Source organism: Taudactylus pleione, unplaced genomic scaffold (assembly GCF_031769625.1).
Source record: "Taudactylus pleione unplaced genomic scaffold, aTauple2 ptg000019l, whole genome shotgun sequence".
Taxonomy (NCBI): Eukaryota; Metazoa; Chordata; class Amphibia; order Anura; family Myobatrachidae; genus Taudactylus; species Taudactylus pleione.
This window is the reverse complement of record NW_028284421.1, coordinates 31100852-31126435: the sequence shown is the minus strand read 5'-3', so window position 1 is coordinate 31126435 and position 25584 is coordinate 31100852. Positions and strand designations below refer to the sequence as shown.

General features: G+C 40.9%; 1 protein-coding gene across 2 annotated transcripts in view; it reads right to left on the bottom strand.

Moving 5' to 3' along the window:
* TLN2 (talin 2) overlaps positions 1–25584 on the bottom strand; it is a 320515-nt gene that overhangs the window by 91835 nt on the left and 203096 nt on the right. For both annotated transcript variants that reach the window (XM_088446408.1, XM_088446417.1), the window contains exons 29-32: positions 25318–25437; positions 24442–24639; positions 22354–22493; positions 21464–21557 (exon numbers count right to left, since the gene is read on the bottom strand). In XM_088446408.1, the coding sequence (XP_088302534.1) occupies positions 21464–21557; positions 22354–22493; positions 24442–24639; positions 25318–25437 (552 nt within the window). The remainder of the gene's footprint in view (positions 1–21463; positions 21558–22353; positions 22494–24441; positions 24640–25317; positions 25438–25584) is intronic.

Genomic DNA, 25584 nt, shown 5'->3' with positions numbered 1-25584 from the left:
AGCTTAAAGTGCTCTGAAAGGTTTTATAGCCATTCTGAAGCTTCCAATGAGGCAAAGAAAACAGGGTTAATTTTCCAACTGTCTTATGAATTAATAAGACAGATTGCAAATTAAAGCCTGTTTTCTTCTTAGACACTATCAACTAGCTTGCAAATGAACTGCTATAGAGCCAGTCATAAAACACCTCAAATAGGATCCATTATTGTACAACTGGCACAACTATCCCCATAGTGCATCAGTCCTGAAAACTTCTGACATGCAGCACACACCTGACCATGTGTGTTGTGTGTGACTAAGGATTAATCACTACAATATCATTTAACTACGTCTCGCACAGTAACTCGGATTTAAAAGCTAACATTTTGTGCGAGTTTCTTGGTCCTCCCAGTCTTATAAACCTAATACAATCAAAATGTAAATGATCCACTCACCATAAACCAGACATTCCCATGTAATTCAGTTATCTAGCATCTTAATGCCCAGTTATCTATCATGTGAATCCATTAAGATCACAAAGACAGAACATTAGTCATATAAATGTAAACTATACACAACAAAATATACTAATAATATGATACAGGTATACAGTAATAAAATGCAAACTTCTTTCTAAAAACAAAAAGGAATAAAAACAAAACACTCACATCTGTTCATTTAACTAGTGGCAGAAAAAGCACAATAATTCGATAAAACTTCAATAAAGCATTGATACCCTTAGGGGTCTATTTAATAAGCAGTGCTAGGAGACAGAGTGAAAAGTAATAAGGTGCCAGCCAATCAGCTCCTGTCATCTCACAGGCTGTGTTTGAAAAATGACAGTTGGGAGCTGATTGGCTGGCACCTTATCACTTTTCACTCAGTCTCCTAACACTGCTTAGTAAATAGACCCCTAAATCTGATAAAGTATAGCCAATCATTGGTGTTTTTGACCAATTGTAAATTAGGTTTGTTAATATAGTTGCCGATTTGAATCATTTATTACAATTGCAGTTTTAAAGCCATGGGTCAAAGTGTCCGATCATTGCTGTGGCTCAGTAAACCTACCCCCAAAAATATATTATTTCCCTTACATCATAGAAATAAAAGTTTACATTTAATACACTGGTATCAACATCAGGAATGTTATTTGGGCCAAGATCTGATTATTTTACTTTCTCTATGGTGTGAGCATATACCTTTTACGTTTCAGCTGTGCACTTTTACTGCTACATGTACATGCAGATAGGGATTCCAGAATAATTCATGGACACTAGCATTCCCGCTAGACTGTTTCAGTGGGGCGACGCGCCTTGCCTGATTTTTAAGTGTTTAATTCCACCCTGCCCTTATGGAGGAGCTTTGCTGACCTCCCAGTGAACTTACTATGCTCCCTCCCCTCTATGTCACCTCTTTCAGACTATTGCACACCCTCTCACTTAGTCCAGTTATGCCAGGCTCCTCCCCTGCTCCTTGCCCACTGACATCACTAGATTTGTGGCCTCCCATCTTGAAGCCGTGGCCTCAAAGCCTGGTCCTCCCACCCCAGGCAATAGCCTACCTGGTATCTGCCTCCATGATGCTTGGGGCCAGCAGTGTCCAGCGTGGCGGATGAGATAAAAGCAGCGGGCATTGGAGAAGGGGAATGTCTCTGAGTATACTGTGTATGTGCACCCGCCGGGTGTGCAGAGTGCATGTGTCTGTATGGAGTCAGGGCACTGAGGATGTGTACAGTAACCTGTGTCTTGTTCATCCATATCCGCAGTGTTACATGTCATCTGTGTGCCCTAGAGTGAACAATAAGGACGAATATAGTGAATTTTGAAAGGCCTGAGGGACATTGATAGGGCATGTGGAGCGGTTTGAGGAGCATTGATGGGGCATATGGGGTGGTCAAATGGCAGAGAGTTTAAATATTACATTTAATATCATGTTACACTTTAGTGGCCCCTATTCATAATATGACACATAGCTATAGCATACATCCCAACTGTCCTGCTTCCTGTATGGCAGTCATGTTTTTTGGGGACTGCCTCACTGTACCACCTGAGGGGGGAACGTTGGGGAGGAGCAGTCTCACCACCAGAGCAGTGGGTGAATAGATGCAATGCAAATGAGGGCAGCTGCTCACAGTGCGGGAAAAGCCCTGGAGACACTCAGCATCTTGTGGGCACACTCCCAGTATTATGAAAATTGGGGCGTATCACAAAGCCACACTCCCCCACGCCCCTTTTCAGACAAGCGCACCGGTACATTGTGACCTTCAAAATTAAAAATTGCCCTCCTTGGTGATCAGAACCCTTCCCTAAAATAAAAAACCCTAGACTAAACACAAAAAAAAAAAAAAAAAAACTTATTTAAAAAGTGATGGTAGACTTACCTTTGTTAACTCTTTTTCTTCGAAGTCCATAGGGTCCACGGGGATACCATGGGGAAATGTGGTTGGAGTCATCTAAGCACCAAACAGTTAAGCTTTCAGCTACCAGGATGCCTCAGGTTCTCCTCTACATATACCCCACCCCTGGCCACAGGCATTCAGTTTTTGTCAACAAGCCCAAAGCAGGAGAAGGAAGGACAATGTACACCAGAAACACTCTCACAAAAGATGAAGGAATCCGTGACCGAAAGAAAAGTTACCCGATGCAACCAGGTCTGTCAGGGTGGGTGCCATGTAGACCCTATGGACTTGAAGAAAAAGAGTTAACAAAAGGTAAGTCTATCATAACTCTTATTTTCTTCTTCAGGGACCATAGAGAGTCCACAGAGATACCATGAAGATGTCCTAAAGCAGTTCCCTTAAGGGTGGAGACGCTCCCAGGCAGAAAGGAGAGTCCGCCGCCCAAAGGAAGCATCCAAAGAGGCAAAAGTGTCAAAGGCATAGAACCTAAGAAAGGTGTGGACAGAAGACCACGTGGCCGCCTTGCACATCTGTTCAGCAGAGCCACCACGTCAAAATGCCCACAATGGTCCCACAGACCGAGTAGAATGTGCCGTCGCTGTGTTTGGAACAGAGAGATAAGCCTCCGTGTGAGCCTGAGAAATAGTCATGCGTAGCTATTGAGCCAAAGTTTGTTTGTTAGCTGGCCAGCCTCATTGTGAAAACCATACAACACAAAAAAACATCTGATTATCTAAAACAGTTTGTACAAACCATATAGATGCGGAGATCACGAACCACATCCAGGGAGGCTTCACCTACAGAAAGGTCTGAAGACTGGAAAGCTGGAACCACAATCTCTTCATTCACATGAAAACAAGACACTACCTTAGGAAGGTAACGGAAGACTGGTGAAAAATAAAAAAAGGGGAGCGACAAGAGAGCGCTGCCAAATCAGAGACTCTGCAGGCAGAGGAGATAGCGAGGAGAAAATGTGTCTTGGCTGTCAACCACTTCAAAATCTACTGAGTCCAGAGGTTCAAATGGGGGAGCCTGTAGCCCCTTGAGAACCAAAGACAAATCCCACGGTACCACTGGTGGGACAAAAAGGTGGCTGAACTCTGAAAACACCCTGAAAAAAATTCTACCATCCGGTAGAGAAGCGATCCTTCGCTAAAACCAAACTGACAGCGCAGAAACCTGTACTCAGGGTGGCCTGGCGGAGTTCGAGGTCCAACCCAGCCTGGAGGAAAGCAAGTATCCAGGAAACACTAAAAAAAACTTAGGGTCATACTTACTGTGGGAACACCTGCTAACGCCAGAATATGTGACCGTTCATATTCCTTCAGCAATTCACGAATATATGCATGCTTATGTCTTTTATTATTTTCATTGCAATTAAAAGTATATCAGTGTATATATATATTAGTTGTAAGTTGCAGAGGACCGTCACGTGTCGAATGGCCGCAGGCCTAGAGATGAGGTTTACCCTCTCTCTAAAGTAGGCAGGTGTGTGTCTGAAGCAACAAAGCAACAGTTATTATTGGTTAATATTGTTTGATCTAAAAGGTATAAGTGTTATTACGGAAATAGGTATAAATCAGAACTGTAGAAAACTTTCTTTACTAGCCAAGACAGAATCATGGGTTAGTTTAATACTAACAGACTAGAAGGCAGCATGTCTCAGATCTGTGTAAAGGGAGCTAATCAGAACAGCCTTGGCCTATAAGCGGTCACCAATATTTTGAGAACATAGAAAGGAGATTATAGGTTTTGTTATGATTAAAACATTATCAGTGAAATGTTTAGTGCGCATGAATATTGAATTAATTAATTAATATTCGTCATTTTAGAATATGTCAGTAGCAGAGAGGAAAAAGTATAAAAGATTGATCAAAAAGGGGAGGGGTCGGTCAGTCGGGCTGAGCAGGAGAGATCGTAGGTCGAGAGAGTAGCGGGGCGCTGGGCTGTAAATATAAACATGGCTGACTGTTACCTTGGGAGTCTATGCTAGGCATTGCAAATAATCATTTTGTCACTGTTGCTGAACTTGTTGTTTTTTATGTTGTAAGTCTGCTTTGACATTAATACCATAATACATGTATAATTCATTTGCTTTTTAAGTAAAACATTGTCATTTATTTTAAAGTTGGTATTGGTGTGAATTATTCCATTTCTTCTAATAATAAGTAAGGTTTAAAAACAATATCCAAAACACCTCGCGGTTATCAGTTGGAGGCCCCAGCGAGATACACCTGTTAACGCCCGCTGTATCGGTGATTGAGAGAGAGTGCACGGCAGTGAGTTATTTTGCTCATTAGATAATTTTTATTTTTAAAACGTGCAGTTTTTGTTTTTCTCTCTCCTTCGGTCATTGATATGATGGTTAAGTTAATTGCGCTGTATTGATTGTTTTGGATTTGTTTTGGTATAATTTGTTTCTCAAAATAAGGTTTTTCTCCATTGTGTAGTTTGTATAAGAAAGTTTTGTATTTTGGAGAAATGGTGTTAAGGTGCATACACACGATCAGATTTTTTCTTCAGATATGGACGATAACGATTTAAAAATCGTTCAGTCGTTCATATCTGATGGAAAATCGTTCATATCTGACATGCCTGAACGATGGACGATCAACGATGCGCGTTCCCGTTTGTCAGATAACGATATCTGACATCTGATGGGTTTGCAGTCAGACTTGGACGATTCCATTCATTTTAATGCAGTTAAAAATCGTTCAATCGTTCAAATCGTTCAAAACTTTGGTCAAATCGTCCAAATCGTTCAAATCGTTTAATCGTTCAGTCGTTCATCTGAGGTTTTTTTTCTTCCTTCCCCGTGCACTGAAATAGGTTGAGTGTAGAATAGAGAGGATTTTTTTTTTTTTTAATTTGCAAGTTAAGTGATTATCTTGGCATTTTTGTTAGTTGAGATATCTATTTCTGAAATTATTGGTAGATGGATGTTTTTTTAGGGAAGTTTTATTGATACCTTCTATTTTCTTTTTCTGCTCACTCTGAGAACTGTTTTTTTTTTGCGCAAACCAGTTTTTTTTCTTCTTCATTTTTTCTTTTTTCCCTGCTCTGTATGAAAGAGTGACGTATGATTGGTTGAATGACGTGTGTTTGGGTAATTGGCTGTCCTTTACGGCGGCAGGGTCTGGAAAGGACCCCACCCGAGTATCGCTTACGGCTTCCGCTTGGAGTTGGGGTTAGATTAGGGTCTTGTGTCAAAAAAAAAAAAAAAAAGACACTAAAAAAAACAAACAAACAGCAGTGTATGCAGTAGACAGCAGTGTATGCAACTTGTGTGAGTGATCTATAATTTTTTTTTTTCCCTCTTAAAAAAAAAAGAAGGGTTGCGCAATACTGTCTTTTATCTTTCCTCATTCTTCTGTCTTTTTCTTTCATTGACAGCCCCATTGACAGGGACCCCTGATGTGTCTTAGTTATGCATATGTTGCTGTGCTAGAGTTAGTTAGGGATTTGATTACCATAGATGAGTTTTTCAGAATATTTTATGACATATGCAATGTTGTTGTTTTTTTTTGGAAATTGAGGTTTGAGGATTTCGATCCAATAGTGTTGTTAGAGAGGGATTTGTCATTTGATTCGGTTTTTGGACTTGGGTTCCGACAGAAGCAATTCATTAGAACTGTTTGATTTCTGGTTTCCAGAAATTTGAAATTGTATTTGAGTAATTTTTCCCAGAAATTAAGGCAGTGCTACTGAGTTTTTATTTGGTGGTTGCTTTTGTGGTTATAAAAGAGGGATTTTGGATTGTGTCAGCAGGGGGTTAGGACGAGGAGCATTTGGTGAGCTAGCTTTTCTCATTTTCCCCTGTAGTATGCCTTTCATAAGAAGTGGAGTAGAGAGGCATGAATCTGGTTATGTGAATTGCGGGGTAATATTATAAACAAAGAAGAGAAATCCAAGTGGTTAGTTATAAATTTACAGATACCTGATAACGAGGGCAGGTATAGACTTGTGTAGTTGCAAGTGATGCAAAAGGTGTCCTGAACCCTAATAAAGGGGGACACAAGGTAATTGAAGTACTGAATCTGTTAACGAGGTCAGATCGTACCTGAGATGTGTTTGGCCTGATAACGAAGGACAGGAAACATGATTAGGGTAGTTTTTTAGGGTAGTTTTTTGGGGTTTTCATTTTGACAGACGTGTCACAATTTTAAAGTGAAAGAAACAGTTAATCTCATTTGATTTTTAAAATGCAACATTATCTAGGTACTTGTATGGGATTGGAGTTGGTTCTTGTAAGTGTTAAGAGGGTAAGCGCAAGTGATTTGAGGGTGAAGAGGTTGATTGTAGCTTCATAAGCTACAGAGTATGGGAAGAATGGCGCGTGACGCACCTGGATGGTAATGGTTGTTTGATTGAAGGTGAGAAGGAATTGGTTTGGTGAAACGGAAAATTGTTGCCAGGGTAGTTTACCATGAAATTGTAAAGGTATCCCACTAACAAACTTGTACTTAAGAAAGAATTAAATTTCTCATTACAAGTGTAAAAGCTTATTTGATGAGCTGGAAGAGTGTTCCCGTTTCAAGGTCATAGAGATTGGCTGTTTGAGAGAAAAAAAAAATGCAGCTTTATTTTTGCAGCAGAGCGAGAGAAAGACATTTTTTTTTTAATATGGCATCGAGTGAGTTGCCAAGAGTTACAAGGGTAGTTATTTAAAAAAAAATATGTTTAAAGAAATGCAACAGAGGATGGGGAATAAAATTTGTGTTATGCGGGATCTAGGAATAATAATAAAACAAAATCATATGTAATTAGGAATGACAAGTATGTATGCAGTTATGAAAGACAGGTACGGAGATGAGCATGTGAGGTTTGTTGCAGGGTGGGGTGGGATGACCGGATGGACCTCTGGTCGTTTCCCCATGGCTGCACATTTAACCAATCTGTTTCGAAGGCTTTGAAAGCAACAGTCATTTTGTCTAAGTTGGTAAAGAATAGGGTTAGGTATTTGCAATGTCTGGCAATATGGCAGCAGGAGGCTAAGAGGTGGAACAAGGTGGCAGTCAGCCAACAGCACCGGCAACGCCCCCGGCTCTCACAGCTGGCCCAGCTGACCCCCTTTTGTTTTTTATTTTGTTTTTTTCAAGATTTGAACCCCAGAGACTCCTGTCTCTGGTGATGACAATGTTGATGTAACGCTTAAGCTTATTGCTTTCTCTATGCTTGCTTATTTTAATCAATAATACCAAGATTTGTACCTCACAGACTATTGTCTCTGAAGCTAATTTAAATGTCTAAGCTTACTGTTATAGTTATGCCTGTTTATTCTATTCAACAATTTGTTTATGACTATTTCCCAGAAGTGAACTGTTAGATCTGATTCAGCTGATACAATTGATGATTATTACTGATATTTGTGTCCTTCCTGCAACTAATCTCACTATCATTAGTAGGTTCAGTGTGTCCTGGATACCTTGTGTTTATCTGACCATTTATTGTTTGTGAGGACTTCACAGTTTCCAGATGTTGTCACAGAAATCCTACATCATGTGCAGCATCATTCACAGCTAAGAAATTGTGCAGTTATTTATGTTTCCAGATATAATATCGTATCCCATGTGTTGTTGAAGGTGACAGAGGTACACATTTTACAGGGAAGGTATTACAAGCAATATATATCAATATATGGGTTTATAAAAAGCAAAATTGAATGTGTAAACACTAACATTGAGTACAAGTTAGATGAGGTGGGTATGGAGACTACCATGAGTTGACTGGGGCCTTTTACCTCTAGTTTTGTATAGCATCCCCACCACTCCAAAGCGATCACTTAACCTGTGCCTTATGAGCTATTTTTTTTTTTTTTTTGTAAACTGCCTATCCTTATTGTAAGTCCAGCAACAGACTTGTCACTGTTATATGATTTAACTACGGACTATGTTATACAATTCTCACAGCATCTGAAGGAAAGCTTATGAAGAGACTCCCAGAAGAACCTTATCATGGAGTCCAGTCTGGAGACTATGTAATGGTGAGAAATTTCTTATGTTCTGGTTATCTCATAGATCGATGGCAAGGCCCATTCCAGGTTCTGCTAACAACCTCGATGTGGCTGAAAAGGACAATTGGATTCACAAAATCTAACTGCAAGAAGGTTGCGACCCGGCGGTGAGGTCAGTTAAAGCCAAAGAAGACGCAGATAAAGACATTGACTGTGATTTAAATCTAACGAACTTATTTGATGATGGGCCTGATCAAAGTCACAGTTCAGACCAAGATAAGGTTCACAGAATCGGGGACATTATTAGTAGTGTTCTGCGGGTTGTGAACAAAGAAAAGGAAAGATGGCTATTGGTGATCAAGTCTCTGTGTATCCATTGATTGGGAAAGTTATTTTTTTTTTCCATTTTAAATTTTTTATTTTTTATAGTGAATAGGAGCTGACAAGGAATGGTGACTGATGAGGACCGTGTGGAGAGTTATCCTAGGGGTACTGCCGGGGTCATATTGGTAGACTCCACTCCTATTTTAAAACTCATGATCATAAGGGATATGGTTTTAATCACATTAAAAATCATAAAAGACGCACACACTCATTTTGCTACTGATACTCCCAGGTATAGGTACGCATCAGAGGATGGTCAAAAGACCAAGGTGGAGAATTCTTAATAACTCATATATAAAAATAATTAAAATGGTTGAAAATAAAATACTTTAAAATAACAAAATACAGGTAAATAAGGTCTCATACTGGTACTAGGTGCAATATACATCTGATGAAGTATCAGGAAAAAAAGAGCCATTACTGTAAGGCAAAGGTGTGAAGGGTTGCCTCAAAATTCCAAGGTGTATATGTAAATACTGTGGTTTAAATTCAGAAAAGGGGTATACAATGGTGCAAAGACAGCACCTCTATACACACTGACACTTCTTCCCTGGACACTTATCATGAGCTTATAGAAATAAGAATAAAGCTGATTGTTGGGTATGTAGTCATCATGTCATTCAGAGAATGTTGTGCTAATGTCTATTTCATTGCACTCAAATCAAACAACACTTCACTCACTATGTGGAACTCACACACCTGAACCTTATAATGTCACAGGTTCCCTACGTTTAAAATTAACAAGGTATCCAAGGTATGATCAGGACAACATCATGTCTATTAACAGAATGGTAAAGGAGCTGAAGGTATTTATTTGCGAACCAGTGTTTGTAACACAATTATACAAGGAGGATCTTACTGAATTAAACCTGTTTGGGGATCTTTTAGAAATTATTGAATACACAAAACCTAATAAAAAAATGATATGTGAGTGCATTAATAAACTGTGTAATAACAGAAGGAATGTAGGGGTACAATAACACATACAGTCATCATATCGCAGAATGGAACAAGCAACAAGAAAACGTGGATGAAAAGAGTGCCCGTTCCTTATAATGCTTTTTCTAACACATTGTCTAATAAACCATGACACTACCACAGGGGTTAACTTATATGTGTTGGCATAAGGCTTATAAATGGTTACCGGTGAATTCTTTTGAAATTGGTCTTATAAGAACAGTGCTACTTGATGCAAAGGTAATACAACAGAAAAATCTAAAAGAAACATATGAAATAATTACTGTGTAAGAATGGTAAATAGAAATACAAATGGTGTATGGAAAGTACAAGCACCTCTTTACACTGTCCCAAATATAAGGTTGGTTTAGGATGTGGTAACATAATAACATTTGGTACATAGGGAATTAATAAACAATATCGCAGACATTGTGGTAAGAGAGTTTAAGCAATAAAACACTGAATTAAAATGTAGCACACACTACCTTACAGCTGTAACTTTGGATATTGTGTCACATTACAAACAGTATACGAGTTAAAGTGTTGTACATACATCACAAATTCTTCTGATGCAGAATAAATAAAATAACGGTTAAATGAAGTTACTCGGGTTAAAAATGAATTTGCTGAATAAATAAACATGAAGGTGTGATTCCCGACAGTTGGTTCACCTGGTCAAACCCCAGTATCTAGTTCGCATGGGTTGGAACTTGGTTAAGCAATGTTATGCACTCAATGGAAAGACTAATATTTTTTGTCATGATAATGTTGTTGATTTTCTATATATTAGTGAAATGCTTCAAGAAGATGTTCCAATGCATTAAGAAGAAATCAGACAATGCGATCTATGAGAGATATGAACTTTCTTCAGAGATATGAACTTTTTTCGGAGTTATGACCCCTCAAATTTCATGAGGATGGAACTGATAACGCCAGAATATGTGACCGTTCATATTCCTTCAGCAATTCACGAATATATGCATGCTTATGTCTTTCATTATTTTCATTGCAATTAAAAGTATATCAGTATATATACATTAGTTGTAAGTTGCAGAGGACCGTCACGTGTCGAATGGCCGCAGGCCTAGAGATGAGGTTTACCCTCTCTCTAAAGTAGGCAGGTGTGTGTCTGAAGCAACAAAGCAACAGTTATTATTGGTTAATATTGTTTGATCTAAAAGGTATAAGTGTTATTACGGAAATAGGTATAAATCAGAACTGTAGAAAACTTTCTTTACTAGCCAAGACAGAATCATGGGTTAGTTTAATACTAACAGACTAGAAGGCAGCATGTCTCAGATCTGTGTAAAGGGAGCTAATCAGAACAGCCTTGGCCTATAAGCGGTCACCAATATTTTGAGAACATAGAAAGGAGATTATAGGTTTTGTTATGATTAAAACATTATCAGTGAAATGTTTAGTGCGCATGAATATTGAATTAATTAATTAATATTCGTCATTTTAGAATATGTCAGTAGCAGAGAGGAAAAAGTATAAAAGATTGATCAAAAAGGGGAGGGGTCGGTCAGTCGGGCTGAGCAGGAGAGATCGTAGGTCGAGAGAGTAGCGGGGCGCTGGGCTGTAAGTATAAACATGGCTGACTGTTACCTTGGGAGTCTATGCTAGGCATTGCAAATAATCATTTTGTCACTGTTGCTGAACTTGTTGTTTTTTATGTTGTAAGTCTGCTTTGACATTAATACCATAATACATGTATAATTCATTTGCTTTTTAAGTAAAACATTGTCATTTATTTTAAAGTTGGTATTGGTGTGAATTATTCCATTTCTTCTAATAATAAGTAAGGTTTAAAAACAATATCCAAAACACCTCGCGGTTATCACACTATTGACCAAAGGAGTGCCAAACTCTGTAATAGATGCGGGCAGAGGAAAGCTTTCGTGCCCTAAGCATCATCTGAATCACAGCTGGAGAAACCCTTGGCTCTTAAGATGGAAGACTCAAGAGCCACGCCATCAAAGACAGACTAGGTAAGTCCAGATGCAGGCAGGGACCATGCGCTAACAGATCCGGCATAAAGGAAGAGGAAACTGAGTGTCTATGGATAGATTCCGTAAGTCCGTGAACCAATGTCGCCTGGGCCAAACAGGAGCTATTAGTATTACTGTGTCGCCTTCCTGCTTGAATTTCCTGAGGAACCTTGGGAGGAGGGAAATTGGAGAAAAGAGGTATGCTAGCTTTAAGTCTTTACTGCCAGAGCATCCACGAAGGTGGCTGAGGGTTCTCTGGTCCTGGACCCGTACCTGGGGTTGTGACGTGAGGCCATGAGGTCTATGTCTGGTAGGCCCCCTGGGTGGACAGCCTACTCTCCGGCGTGTATGTCTTGAAGACTTAGGAAGTCCACTTCCCAGTTGAGGACTCCCGGGATGAATATAGCAGAGTTAGCCGGAAACTGACGTTCTGCCCAGATCAGAATGTTTGTCACTTCCCTCATGGCTGCCTGACTTCACTTGCCTATCTGATGATTGAGATAGGCTACTGTGATCACGTTGTCGAACTGAATCTGGACCGGCCTGCCTTGGAGTAGGTAATGTGCTAGGACGAGCACTTTGTATACTGCAGGAAGCTCCAGGATGTTTATGGGCAGGTGACTTTCCTGATTTGTCCATCTTCCCTGAAAGGTATAATGACCCGTCACCGCCCCCCATCCGCGAAGATGGGTGTCAATGGTGAGGAGAACCCAGTTTGGAATCCAGATGAGCCTTTTGTAGCCACCACGAGAGACAAACTTCTGGAGTGATAAGGATCCTCTGGGACCATATTAGATGATACTACCCATTCCACCGGGAGAAAATCAATTATTGCAGAGGCCTGGAGTGGAACTGAGCATATTCCACCATGTCGATGGTGGATACCATTGATCCCAGGACTTGCATCGCTGATAGAACGGATAGCCTTCTCTTGCGGAGCAATTTTCAAGTGTGTGTCTGTAGGCAGGCAATGGTCAGTTGGAGATGGTGCTGTAAAACAGCTGGAGACTGTGCCAATATCAGAAGGTCATCCAGTTATAGCAGTATCCTGACTCCGACGCCTGAGGTAGACTGTCATAACCGCAATTATTTTGGTGAAGACCCGAGGGGCCGTTGATAGACCAAAGGGCAGTGCCTGAAATTGGTAATGTTGTTGCAGGACAGCAAACCATAAATATTGTTGGTGGGATGGTATAATAGGCACATTCAGATACGCATCCTGAATGTCCAGGGAAGCCAAAGAAACCACAGGTTCCATTTCTAAAATAATGGACCAAAGAGTCTCCATACGGAACTTGGGTACACGGATAAACTAGTTGAGGGTTTTCAGATTTAGAATAGGGCGATGAGACCTATTTTGGTTTCTGAACCAAAAACAGATTGCAATAATAACCTCTTCCTTGTTGAACCACAGGAACCGGAACCATCACCCCTGCCCGAAGCAGGGAGTAAATGGCCTCCTGGATGGCAATGGCCTTGATAGAATCTGATGGGGAAGTTGAATATAAAGAAAAAAAAAAAAAAAAAACTTCAGGGGAGGATGCCTCCGGAAGATGAGGGCGTACCCCTGAGGGACCACTTCTCGGACCCGAGATCGCCCAAAAGGAGGCCAACATCAAGCAGAGGGTTTGTCGACCGGCTTAGAAGCTGGACGTCTGACTGGCCAGGACCTCTTAGTTTGCTGCTTGGTGGTCCTGCGAGAACTAGACGATCTGGAGGAAGGCTGTATTTTTGCTATTCCCTGAGGGTGAAAGGACTGCCTAGACTTTGATGTAGCTGTTGATGGCAGACCTGCAGATTTTGAGGCTGCCAGAGCAGCCACAATCTTATCCAATTCTGCTCCAAAAAGTATGTTTCCATAAAAAGGTGAGGATTCCAGAGCCTTCTTGGATCCCGCATCTGCTTTCCAGGTCCTTAACCAAAGGGCTCTAAAAGCAACAACCAAAGCTGCCAATGCTTTAGAAGCCAGGTGCCCAGCATCTATTGCAGCTTCTCCCAAATTATTATTATTATCATCCTTTATTTATATGGCGCCACAAGGGTTCCTCAGTGCCTTACAAAGTACATAAACAAATGAGCCCACAAGAAAACATTAACAGTACAAACAATGGAGGACAAATACATGATTTATACATTGCTGCACAACACTTAAATAAGCAGCATGGCGTCTGTAACAGAGTACAGGTTGAGTCTCCCATATCCAAACATTCCGAAATACGGAATATTCCTAGCATGACTGAGAAAGTGAAAGCTTTACTTTCTAATGGTTCAATGTACACAAACTTTGATTACAGAACAAAATGATTAAATATATAGTATAAAAGACTCTTCAGGCTGTGTGTATAAGGTGTAGATGAAACCTAAATTAATTTCATGTATGTACACAAACTTTTTTTGATGCACAAAATTATTAAAAATATTGTATAAAATTACTTTCAGGCTGTGTGTATAAGGTGTATATAATACATAAATGTATCCTGTGTTTAGATTTGGGTCTCATTCCCAAGGTATCTCATTATAGTATGTAATTATTCCAAAATACGGAATATTCCAATATCCAAAATACACCTGGTCCCAAGCATTTTGGATATGGGAGACTCAACCTGTATAATTAAGTGAAGGAGAAGCACACGAGGGAAGAGGGCCCTGCTCGTGAGAGCTTACATTCTAAAAGGGGAGGGGGCAGGCAAGCATGGGTGACACAGATGGGCTGGATACAAGGGTCACAGTATATAACATATATGGAGAGGTTAGTCTAAACTTAAGAGAAAAAAACAATGAGTTCAGCAAAATTGCACCAAGCCTAGTGATTTGGGGGCCACAACCGTGGTCCATTTGAGGGGTCATCTTTCTGCGTCGCTCGGTATGGCATAGTTGGAGTGGATAAGCAGATTGCATGGGGAGATCAGGAGGGATACGGACAGCATTGAAGGTCCAGGTGCTGGCACAATCCATAGGCATGATGGAAATGTGGTGGTAGGTAAAAGCAGTCCTTAATAGCAGAAATTGCTGATTTGTTAAATTCTCCTTCTGTTCTCCTCCTGTTTAACTCGTGAATAACTCCAGCTTCAATTTAAATGTTCTATTTACACTTCAAATCTAAGCACTGTTGCAGGAGCAGCCTCGGATATGGCAGCCTGATAGTGACAAATAAGTATGACTCGAATCAGGTGTCCACACAGATCCACCCCAACCCCCTCCTCACACAACAAAGGGTCAGCAGTAAAATAAACAAATGGTGAGAGGACAATATACTAACACAGACACAGAGTAATTTCCTGCCTTGATACAGATTTTAAAATAATATGAAATGCTGTTTAGTCATTAACCTATCAGTTTTAAAGGCTGAGCAAATAAAAACCAAGCAGCAGTATGTTGGGTGAAGCAGTTAATTACTTATCAGTTAAGAAGCAGCTACCCGTATGTGGGAGATATAGGTAAGCTGTTCTCTGGTAGCATTTGGTAGAGTATCTACCAATGCCCCCGTCCATTCTTCAACTGCCCACGGCCGAGTAACAACTCCAGAAAAATGAAAACACTGATTTAAGACATTTCAAGTTTTCTATCAGTAGAATCTTTAAGGGAATAGGCAATGCAGCACTCGCGACTAAATGTGTCAAATGAGCATCCACAGTAGGAGGGACTTCCCACTTTGTATCCTTTCCCACCTACTGAATGTACTAAGAGGATAAACTTTTTGTAACATGGAAGAGTTTATCTGGGGTACTCCATGCTTCACTTCTTCCAAGTTCAGTAAGCTTCTCAGACTTCGGAAACTCCGCTTTTACTACTTCTAGTGTTTAAACACTGGAGCCTTAGGTCTAGGAGCTGGCTCATCATCCTCTATATTTAGGATTGATTTGACCGCCCTCACCAAAGAAGGGACATCCATTGTAGAAGGATGGTCCTCCTCTCCTGAGATAGACCCTGGAAAAGAACCCGGCGCATCATCTGAGAAGTCAGATGATGCATCTACATGCTGAGCAGACTGATAAAATTATATTGTACGCTTAGGCGCTGTATTAGCTACCGGTCTGTTCGCCTGCAACATTTGTTGAAAAGCAGCAGCTGACTGAGGCTGCATACACACGGTACGATCTGTACCACCAACGACTTGAAAGATATCTTTGAAAGATATGTTTCGAAGATCTTTCAGTGAAGTCATCCTGCCATATCTCTGAACAAGCAAAGTTGACAATATCATGCAAGTTGGCCTGCATGTACGGACGATCACAGATATCGTTATCGTTCATGCGAGAACATTGGTCGTTTACCGCATAAAAATTATCGATATATCGTTGAACGATATCATTATGATTCATATCATTCATAGATATCGTACCGTGTGTACGCAACCTTGAGCCGTACTCTGACTTCAGTGGGCATAAACCTCCATCCAGGAAGGATGTATAGGAGGGACAGACATAGAAGACTGGAACTGCTGTGGGTATCCCATTAGCACACAAACCATCCTGTACAAAGTCCTGAGAGGACAAGCCCGCCAAATAGCTTTTACATTAAAACCAGCACTGGAGCCTCAGTTTCCTGTTTACCCTTATTCTTAGACATAATAAATAAGTGCAAGTGTGACTGTACTTCACATTTATTATTCTTTTGTGAAGGCAGTTTGGGAGAAAAAAAAATATTCCCCACACACTTGTAGCAAAGGGTTGAGGAGAAATAGCAGTTATAGTTATTCCTGACAGTACATGAAAACAAAGGCAGTAACCACACAACAGAGCCACCAAAAGTCACATACAATGCATATACAATATACTTGCAACGGGCCCTGAATCAACTACTAAAAACACAAGGCTTGGTAGGATTTTGAGCACTGTATTACCTGGCCTCTGGGGAGAGGTATACAGGGAAACTAGACCCAAACCTCCTGAGACCAGCAGCTTCAGCACAACAATGATAGTGGTCACTGGGCGTCTCATATACAGAGGAGGGTAGGAGGAGCAACCCAGAAGTGGGAAAACCTCTGATGGATCGGTATCTAGGCTGGGAAAGGGGCTGCTGGGGGGAGCCTACCTCCCCTATGCTGTATCAACCCCCGGGTGGGCTGGCCTTATAACATGGCTGCCGCCACTGTCCCCGACGCCAGACTGACTTGCCCCGGTGGTCTAGTGGGGGAGCGGACGCAGCGGTCGCTCCACTACAGCAGGTCTTCAACGACCGGAGGTACGGACTGCCACGTGGTTCCCCGCGAGCGGGGAACCACCTTACCTGCGTCCTGTGGTTCCAGCTGCAGTCCCGGGTCCCAGCATCGCCGCTAGCCAAGCTCCGCTGGTGCCCGCCGAAATTACCAGTCCGGTTACTGTTGTTGCGGCGCTGGCGGGGGTAGGTGGAGCAGCAGCACAGGCGTCCTTTAGGAAATCTAGTGCTGCGTGCTCTGAAGTAAAAATAAATAACACAGAAAATAAAAAAGTAATAAAGAACCAGCGCTAATCAATTGTTAATAAATATATCTGAAGAACAGATGTGTCAATAAAAACAATAATTTTATTAATAAATCTTACAAGTTAAAAGAGCTTTGACAGTCATATCACTATTGTAATCAAACATCCTGTGGGTGACGAATGTCTCTCCTGTACAGATGATGGTATTAGGACTTACTCCCAAATGACTGAATATCTGAACACAGCAATAGTTACCAGCCAGTGGATTGAAGTGATAACAGTCCTCTTAGCGTGTCCTGCGCAATTTCCTGGGGCTGTAAAGTTGTCCACTTGTAGCTGCCAGTCCAAAGTCAAAAATGGGAGCTTGTTTTAATTTCCAAGAAAATCCATGGAGAGTCCAAAACGTCCTAGGTTACTTGTCAACCTATTGGGAGTTTGTGGTAAAGCTTAACGCGTTTCGCTGGATCAGTGGCATCCAGCTTCATCAGAAGCATAATACAATTGAATGTAGAAGCTCTTTTTATACCCTGTAAATTAAGACAATCCAAAACACTTGTGTGAAATCACTGACTGACACATCCGTTTTTCATAGATTTTGACTTTAAAAATAAAAGGAGGCAAAACTTTCATATCTTTGAGATTTTAATAGCACTAAAAATACGGCTAAATGCCGATCATGTGATCATACTATGATCACATGGTCCAATGGGGACCTATCCTGGACGTTGTTTGTCCCGTAACCAAGTAACAAAGGGATAAACAACGTCCAGGATAGGTCCCCTTTGGACCATGTGATCATAGTATGATCTTTCTTGGACATTAAAACAAGCTCCCATTTTTGACTTTGGACTGGCAGCTACAAGTGGACATCTTTACAGCCCCAGGAAATTGTGCAGGACACGCTAAGAGGACTGTTATCACTTCAATCCACTGGCTGGTAACTATTGCTGTGTTCAGATATTCAGTCATTTGGGAGTAAGTCCTAATACCATCATCTGTACAGGATAGACATTCATCACCCACAGGATGTTTGATTTATTAATAAAAGTTCTGTTTTTATTGACACATTCGTTCTTCAGATATATTTATTAACAATTGATTAGTGCTGGTTCTTTGTTATTATTTGTACCTTTATTCAGGGATTGACAATCCCCTACCAGCTGCGATGTGGTAACGCACTGTTAAACCTTTTTATTGATTCAGAAAATAAAAAAGCTTGGGGCTGCCTGAGCAGTCCCCGTTATAAAGATGCGTCTGAATCCTGCCACACCAAACGAATAACTGAATGCCTGTGGTCAGGGGCAGGGTATATGTGGAGGAGGACCTGAGGCATCCTGGGAGCTGAAAGCTTAACTGTTTGGGGCATGGATCACTCCAACCACATTTCCCCATGGTATCCCTGTGGTCTCCTTATGGACTCTGAAGAAGAAATGTACAATATACTAGATCTTACTTCATGGGAAAAATTGTCTCATCTATTTTTTATGTATGTATGTATAGTTATTTAAGTAGTGAATTACATATTCAGTGTTTTACAGAGAATATTTGGCCATTCACATCCGTCTCCGCCGCAGTGGACCTTACAATCTATATTCCCAATCACATGTAAACACACACACTAGGGTTAAATTTTGTCAGGTAACCATTAACTTACCAGTAAATTTTTGTATTGTGGGAGGAAACTGAAGTAACCCAGAGGAAACCCACAAAAGCACAGGGAAAATACATACGCTCCACCACAGTGCTTTGAGGCTTTAATGCTAACCATTACACCAACTTCTTTTTTGGCTCTCCATCTCCCATCATTCCTACCACCGTCTTTAACCCTTCGCTCCTGTCAGGGACTACAAGGGACTCTCATTCTTCCCCTTTTAGTCTGTTCTTTCCCGTCTTCCTCCACACTCCTCCTCCTTGCTCACCTCTTCAACTTATCACTCACTACACCTTTTTTCTCTGTTCACTCTCTTCTTGACCCCTTGCAAATGGGCTTTCCTTCACCAAGGTGACTAATGATCTACTTTTGGATAATAGAAGGGCCACTCATCTTTACTTTCTCTGCTGCTTTCAACATAGTTTATCACCCTATAGCATAGGAATGAACAAGCAGGAGGAAAATATAAATGTGCTTCAAAAACATGAAACTACAACTTAAAGAAGAGGAGCATAAAGGTCAAATGCCAATGTCCCCCAATGGACTCAAAGAATAGAATTTGAAGTATTACTAAAAAATTCTCATCATTAGTCCTCGAATTATGGGAAACGCACACACACACCAAGAAACATTGGCGATAGTCCTACACATGTGCTCAGTTGAACTCTCCTACCATGCTGCCCACCGATCTGGTAGAATGTGCCTTGAGATTTTAAAGAACAGGCTGCCCAACACCACTATAAGCCTGATAATTGTGGAAGTAATTCCTCTAGCAATGGATTGATTGGATGCCTGCCAGCCTGATTGGATGCCTGCTAGCCTGATTTTTAAGAATCAGAATATGAAAAGATCACCTGTCTTGAGGACATCAGTTTTCCGCTGAACTTAAGCCCTCAGTGTCCGCACCTCATTCAAAAACAGCCCACCTCTTCAGGAGACTTCTTATGTTCAAAAACCAAAATTCACAATACCTTGAATAATTTGAAACCGGCAGACCACATTTGACTGATAAAAGGGTTGGTCATGGAAAATGAGAACTACAATACACAGAGCCTAGTTCAGAAACAGTTTTAACTGCTAACATTGCCAAAAGGCTTTAGCTCACCTGAATCTAATGGTTCAAAAGAGGATCCTGTAATGCATTTAAAACCAGAATATAGAAATGTGGTAGACTTGAATGACATTAAGTTAAAACAGGCAAAAGTGGTGGAAATTCCCATTAAGCTGAGCCCTCACTAGGAAGAGGGTAGCTTAACACAAATGTACAGAGAGTTGGAACTTACCGTATAGAAATGCCCATGTCTGGGGAACCAGGTACAAAGACCAGAGTCTTCACTGTACAGTTACACTAAAAGCATCTGGAATTTAAGACTACAGGATGTCCAAGGCCCCATCTACATGAGATTAAACATCTAAGGGGGCGATTCAATTCAACGCGAATTGAAAAGCTCTGGGAGCGAGCTCCCGGAGCTATTCAATTCAGTGCGCTATGTGGTCGGAGAATGAGGCAGGTGAAGTGGCACCCATTCAGACTTAGGGGCATCGCGTTGAATTGAATCGCCCCCTAAGTCTGAATGGGTGCCACTTCACCTGCCTCATGGAACCTGAGCCATCCCAAAACTTAAGCATCATGGGACACTTATGCTTGTGTAGAATTGCCAGAACATTTAAAGACATTTGCAAAGAGGCATCAAACAACCACTGCATCGGTAAGACAAAATCTTTGACCCAAGCTGGCTCTGAGGTGTTGTCAACGAACAGGACAAATCCTGACTAACCAGACTTGGAGGACTAGAGACCTCCTTGAAACACCTCTGAAACAGATGGAGGAAGAAGACACCTGGACCGGGATGTAGTCAGGAAGTAGATGGTCGAAATGCCGACCGCCGGCTTCCCGACTGTCAAATCCCGGCAAGGTACTAATGGCAGGCGTCGAAATCCCGATGCCTATCATTAGATCTACGCCGAGAGCCCGACCCCCGGCATACAGAACGAAGGTAAACCGGGGAAGGGGAAGTTAGGTTTAGGTACTTAGAGGGGGGTTATGGTTAGGCACCCCTAATGGAGGCTTAGGGGAGGGGGTAGGGTTAGTGGTAATTACCAAAATCAGCATGCGGCCGGCAGTATTACATACAGATTCTCCTGAGCCAGGCTGGATCTGCTGACTAGGATGCAGTGCCACCTGGAGATGGGCTACAACTTACACCACCCGGCGGTGCAAATGGCAGTAGCACTGAATTTGCCAAGGACAAAATAGTGTGACCTGTAACTTCTTTCAGAGGAGTATCCACTCATAGCCTTTGTGCTCTGGTCTGACATGACAAATATCAGACACACACCCAGAACATAATAAGAAAAATGAAAATGCAACTGATATACAGCACATAGAGCCGGGCTGAAATGCCGACCCAGGTTATTTAAACTAGGCCTTTTCACGCTAAACAATATACCCGGTTGCTGCACGTTCAAGTGAAATAACCCGGGTTATTGCTGGCAGTGTGAAAGGGGTATTAATAGCAGATTGGTAGGTACTTTATCTACCTCCACTTTAGCTCTCTCCAAGGCTTAGTACAACTTCCCCATAGACTCTTTTTAATGTTAAACTAAGGGACATTAGCCATAAGCAATGAAACCTTAATTATGTCCTATTGTATTGGTAACAAAATAATAAGTACTGTTGTAAAGTTGTAAGATAGGGGTAATAAGAAATTACAAATTTGTTTGCTGTGATACCATGTGCTAAAAACAGACCTCCAGTTCACGCAGAGCATTGTCACATTCCTTTTGTCCTGGAGCCTGCTGGGTACATATGGTGATTAGTTGGTTTATGCTCTCTGTCACGGCTCTGAAAAAACACACAAGAAATTCTGTGAATTTACAATGTATAAGCAAGTGATCTGTGTATTGGGTAGGGGGGGGTTTGATGGGAGTGAAAATGTGAGGTTGACAGATATGAAAGTGGAGTGGGGGGGTGGGGGAGAGAGGTGGGAGTGAGAGAGGGGAGGTGGGGGTGAGAGTAAAGGGAGGCAAGAGTGGAGGGGGAGGGGTGAGAGTGGAGGGGTGAGAGGTAGAGAGTGGAGGGGTAAGAGGTCAAGAGTGAAGGGGAAGGTGGGTGAGAGGCCGAGAGTAGAGTGGGTGAGAGGTGAATATGGGAGGTAGAAGGTGCAGCAAGTGGGTAGGAAGAGGGTGTGAGTGGCGGGGACGACGACGAAGAGACACGGATGAGGGAGGAGGTTATAGAAACTGATGTGAGGGGTGAGAGTGGAGAGAGGAGGAGGAATTGGGGTGTGAGCATGGAGGATGTTGGGGTGGAGAGAGAGGAGGACGTGATCGGTTGGGGAGATAGGTGGGTATTGGGGATGAAGAGGGTGTTGCAAGAGAAGTAGGTATAGGGTACAGTAAGCGACCAGAAAAAGAGGGCGTTTTGAAAGGAACAGTGTGTGTGAGATTGAAAAGAAGAGGGTGTGGGAGAAAAAAAGGAAGAAAAGGACATGGAGAAAAAGATTGAGAGTTTAAAGCTTGTAAAGTTTACGGGAATGGGCAAATCAGAATCCAGTAGAATATCTGCACGAAACACAAATATAATCAAGCAAAAGAACCACAAGATCCCTAGTGAAGATGACTTGACTGCGTTCTCACACCTTGCAGCTGCTGCCAGAAGATTCTTGGCACTTGGCGCTCCGGAATCGACAGAGAGAGATTTCGCAGCCAGAAGTAGTTTGCTTGAAGCCATGGAGATGGTCTTGAGGTTCCCTATAACTTGCATCTGGTCGTCTTTACTCTATAAAAAGAAAAAATCACAACAACAATAGGTGAGTGGTGTCAAGAAAAATATTTTAAACTCACAGAGATAAGTAACAGTAGAAGAAAAGTCTACCATCTACTGCGATGACTTCTGATTAACACCATAATTGGGTGTATGATCCCTGCACTTAGTATGTATGTATAGTCAAACTCACATGCTGAATGCACAGGTCGTGTTATCAAATTCTTGAACCATGAAAGTCCTGCGTTTGAGATCTCATTGTGAGCTTGTCATGTATTATTCAAAACTCAAGCCTCATCACCTTACCAATTTATCTGTAATTCCAGGTCAAACAATTAAATGGACAGGATCACTAAATTACAAAGGGGTTTAAATAAACAAAGCTGTAATTCTTTCCTGAATACAAAGTCTAATAATCATCATAATATTCCCATAAACCTCTCAGAACAGTTCATAGTTATTTAGTTTGTTTCTTAAGAGAGGATTACTACATACTGGAAGTATCAGCAGAGGTCTGAAATATTAGGACAGGTATAAGTAACAGGCTTAAAAATATATTATTGAGAAAAGTATTTATGTATTGGAGGTCTCTGCTTACTGAGCAAAGCAATGATGCCCATCTGTGGTTATAACCTAGAGATATGCTTGGTAAAGCAATTCTTCTATAACTATGATGATTGGTACTCTCTCTCTGTTTTTGCTTCTGAAATTGCCCATGTCCAAACCTTATTTACAAATTATAAAAGTTGAAACAGAAGGCGGACATCATAAATTTTAATTGTAATAATTTCAAGTATTTTAATTACAGTGATTAATGTGTCTGTTAATGTACTTTTATAAAATACTACTAAATGTAATTTTTGGGTATCCATGTACTAGAATACAAGAGAGCTCTCAAAGTGAATGTAATGACTGCATGTCATTACTGTCACCACAAGTGATAGTGTAAAAACATGGCTAGAACAGCTTTGTAAACATTTGCCAAACATCTTAACTTCCCACAAAATTAATTCTCATACACAAATTTGTACATTTCAATCGCACAGTACAGAAATATAGACACAAGTCATCTAAGGACAGAAAAACAGCTTTATCAATGGACATTTACATTTGTTTCCATATTTATAAATTATGCAGATTGTAAATTTATACGACAACACAAGACTTAAACAAATCAACTTTCTAAAGCAATAGAAAAGGCAAAAAGATTCTTGCCTTCAGAAAAACAATTAGTGGGATTCCTGAGCCTCCAAGAAGTACTATACAGCGAAGCACTAATATTCCACCCAGCTGCAGCCCTGCTGAGGTTCTCTGATTAGCCAGTGTCTTCTCATTCTCCTGGCGGCTGTATATTAATGTAAAGCAGCCACTGCTGAGCTGGTACCATGTTCTGTTTTGACTAGTATTTGATATTCAATTCTGCAGAACTTGGTAATAATGTTACAATTCAAATTATATTCAGAAAAGGCAGGATGTCAATCCAAGGGAGCAATAGTGATGTCAATTATGGTGGAAATCAGCTTAAGTTACATTAGTGTTCAAAAGAGAGCCATATTTTATCAGAATAGCAACAGTCAACACGTTGGAGCTATAACAATCAGAATTAAGAATTTGTCATAAGATTCTCCATTACCTCTTCATTTCTGTAAGATATAGCGCACTTCCGGGAGATTTTTATATCAAGCCTCGTAAAACGTAGAGACGTTGACCATAGCAATCAATCAGATTCTACTTATTTTATATAATGTACTTAATAAATACTAGCTAGAAGCTGATTGGTTGCCATGTGGAACTACTCCACTGTTTAGGAGGCTTGATAGATCTTCACCCTCTGTATTTGGAAACAAAACAAAAAGAAAATAGAACTTCTCTTAGTCCGTTAGGTTTGGAAAGTTCACAAGGCACTACATTATAAAGGGATCTCTGGTTTCATACAAAATTGACAGCCAGTTCTAAATCTCACCTGTGTTTGCCCAGCCATTTCAATTCCAGCATCGAGGAACTCATCAAAATCATCACTGAATTTGCCAGAAGCGGCTGCCAGTTCCCCGCTCTGCCCTCGGGAAGCGTGAACCACCTCTCCAGCTGCCTGGTTCAGATCCTCAGCTGCCTGGTTCAGTTCACTCTGAGCCTCTTGAAAAGACTTGGTGCTTGGAGGAAGCTAAAAAGGACAGTTCAAACACATCATTGTCATTTAAAGAAGAATAAGATACCACAATGTGTAATTAAACAGCACTAGATACGGAAGTTGCCATGAAGAAAAGGCTCTCTCCATGCAGTACCTGATTTACTGCATTCTTTGCGTAAAATTAGCACAGAACATCATCCAAGATAACTACATCTACCGTGTCTATTACGTCTCAGGCCTGTTATTTTGTAGAGTATTCTAGTTCTCGAAAAGCTAAAGTCTTATTTTACTAAAAAGATCAACCAATTTGGAACTATTTCCAACATGATCTGAACATTACTGAGCATAAAACAAAGAGTAGGGCCGGCCAGATGAATTTATACCTGCATTGTTCCCTGTACTGCTGCACTCCATTATCAACTATAAAAAAAGCACTAGGGAAGAAGAGAGCTCCATTATATACACAATTAGTGAGCATGTTCAAAAACTACCTGTCTCTGCCTATGTAACAAGGAGCTTAAACCATTGAAATAGATAATAGGGATACATTTAAACTTTGACCTACTAGAACTCATGAACTCCAAATGTGCTATGATAGGGAGCAAAGGAAAATCACTCACAGTGAAAATAGCATGTGTGGAGAACATTATAAACTTAATATAATAAAATGGTGCCACTCCAGAACCTGGCTTTCAATAAGTATAGACTTACTGAATCCACCAGCAGCTTCTTGCTGGATTCTCCAATGCTCTTCAGAGCCATATCCACATCTTTCTGCCCAGGAAGGCAATTCACGCAGTTATTCAGCGAATGAGAAACAGCTTTAGCCACCTTAAAAAAAAAAACACAATAAAAAAAATTATTTGCAACATTCAGGATTTCACAGCTAGTGTTTGAAAACACAATGACACAACTGGCAATGAGGCAGTATACAGGTTCAGCTATTACTCAATACTATATATAGTAAATGCCCTAGGT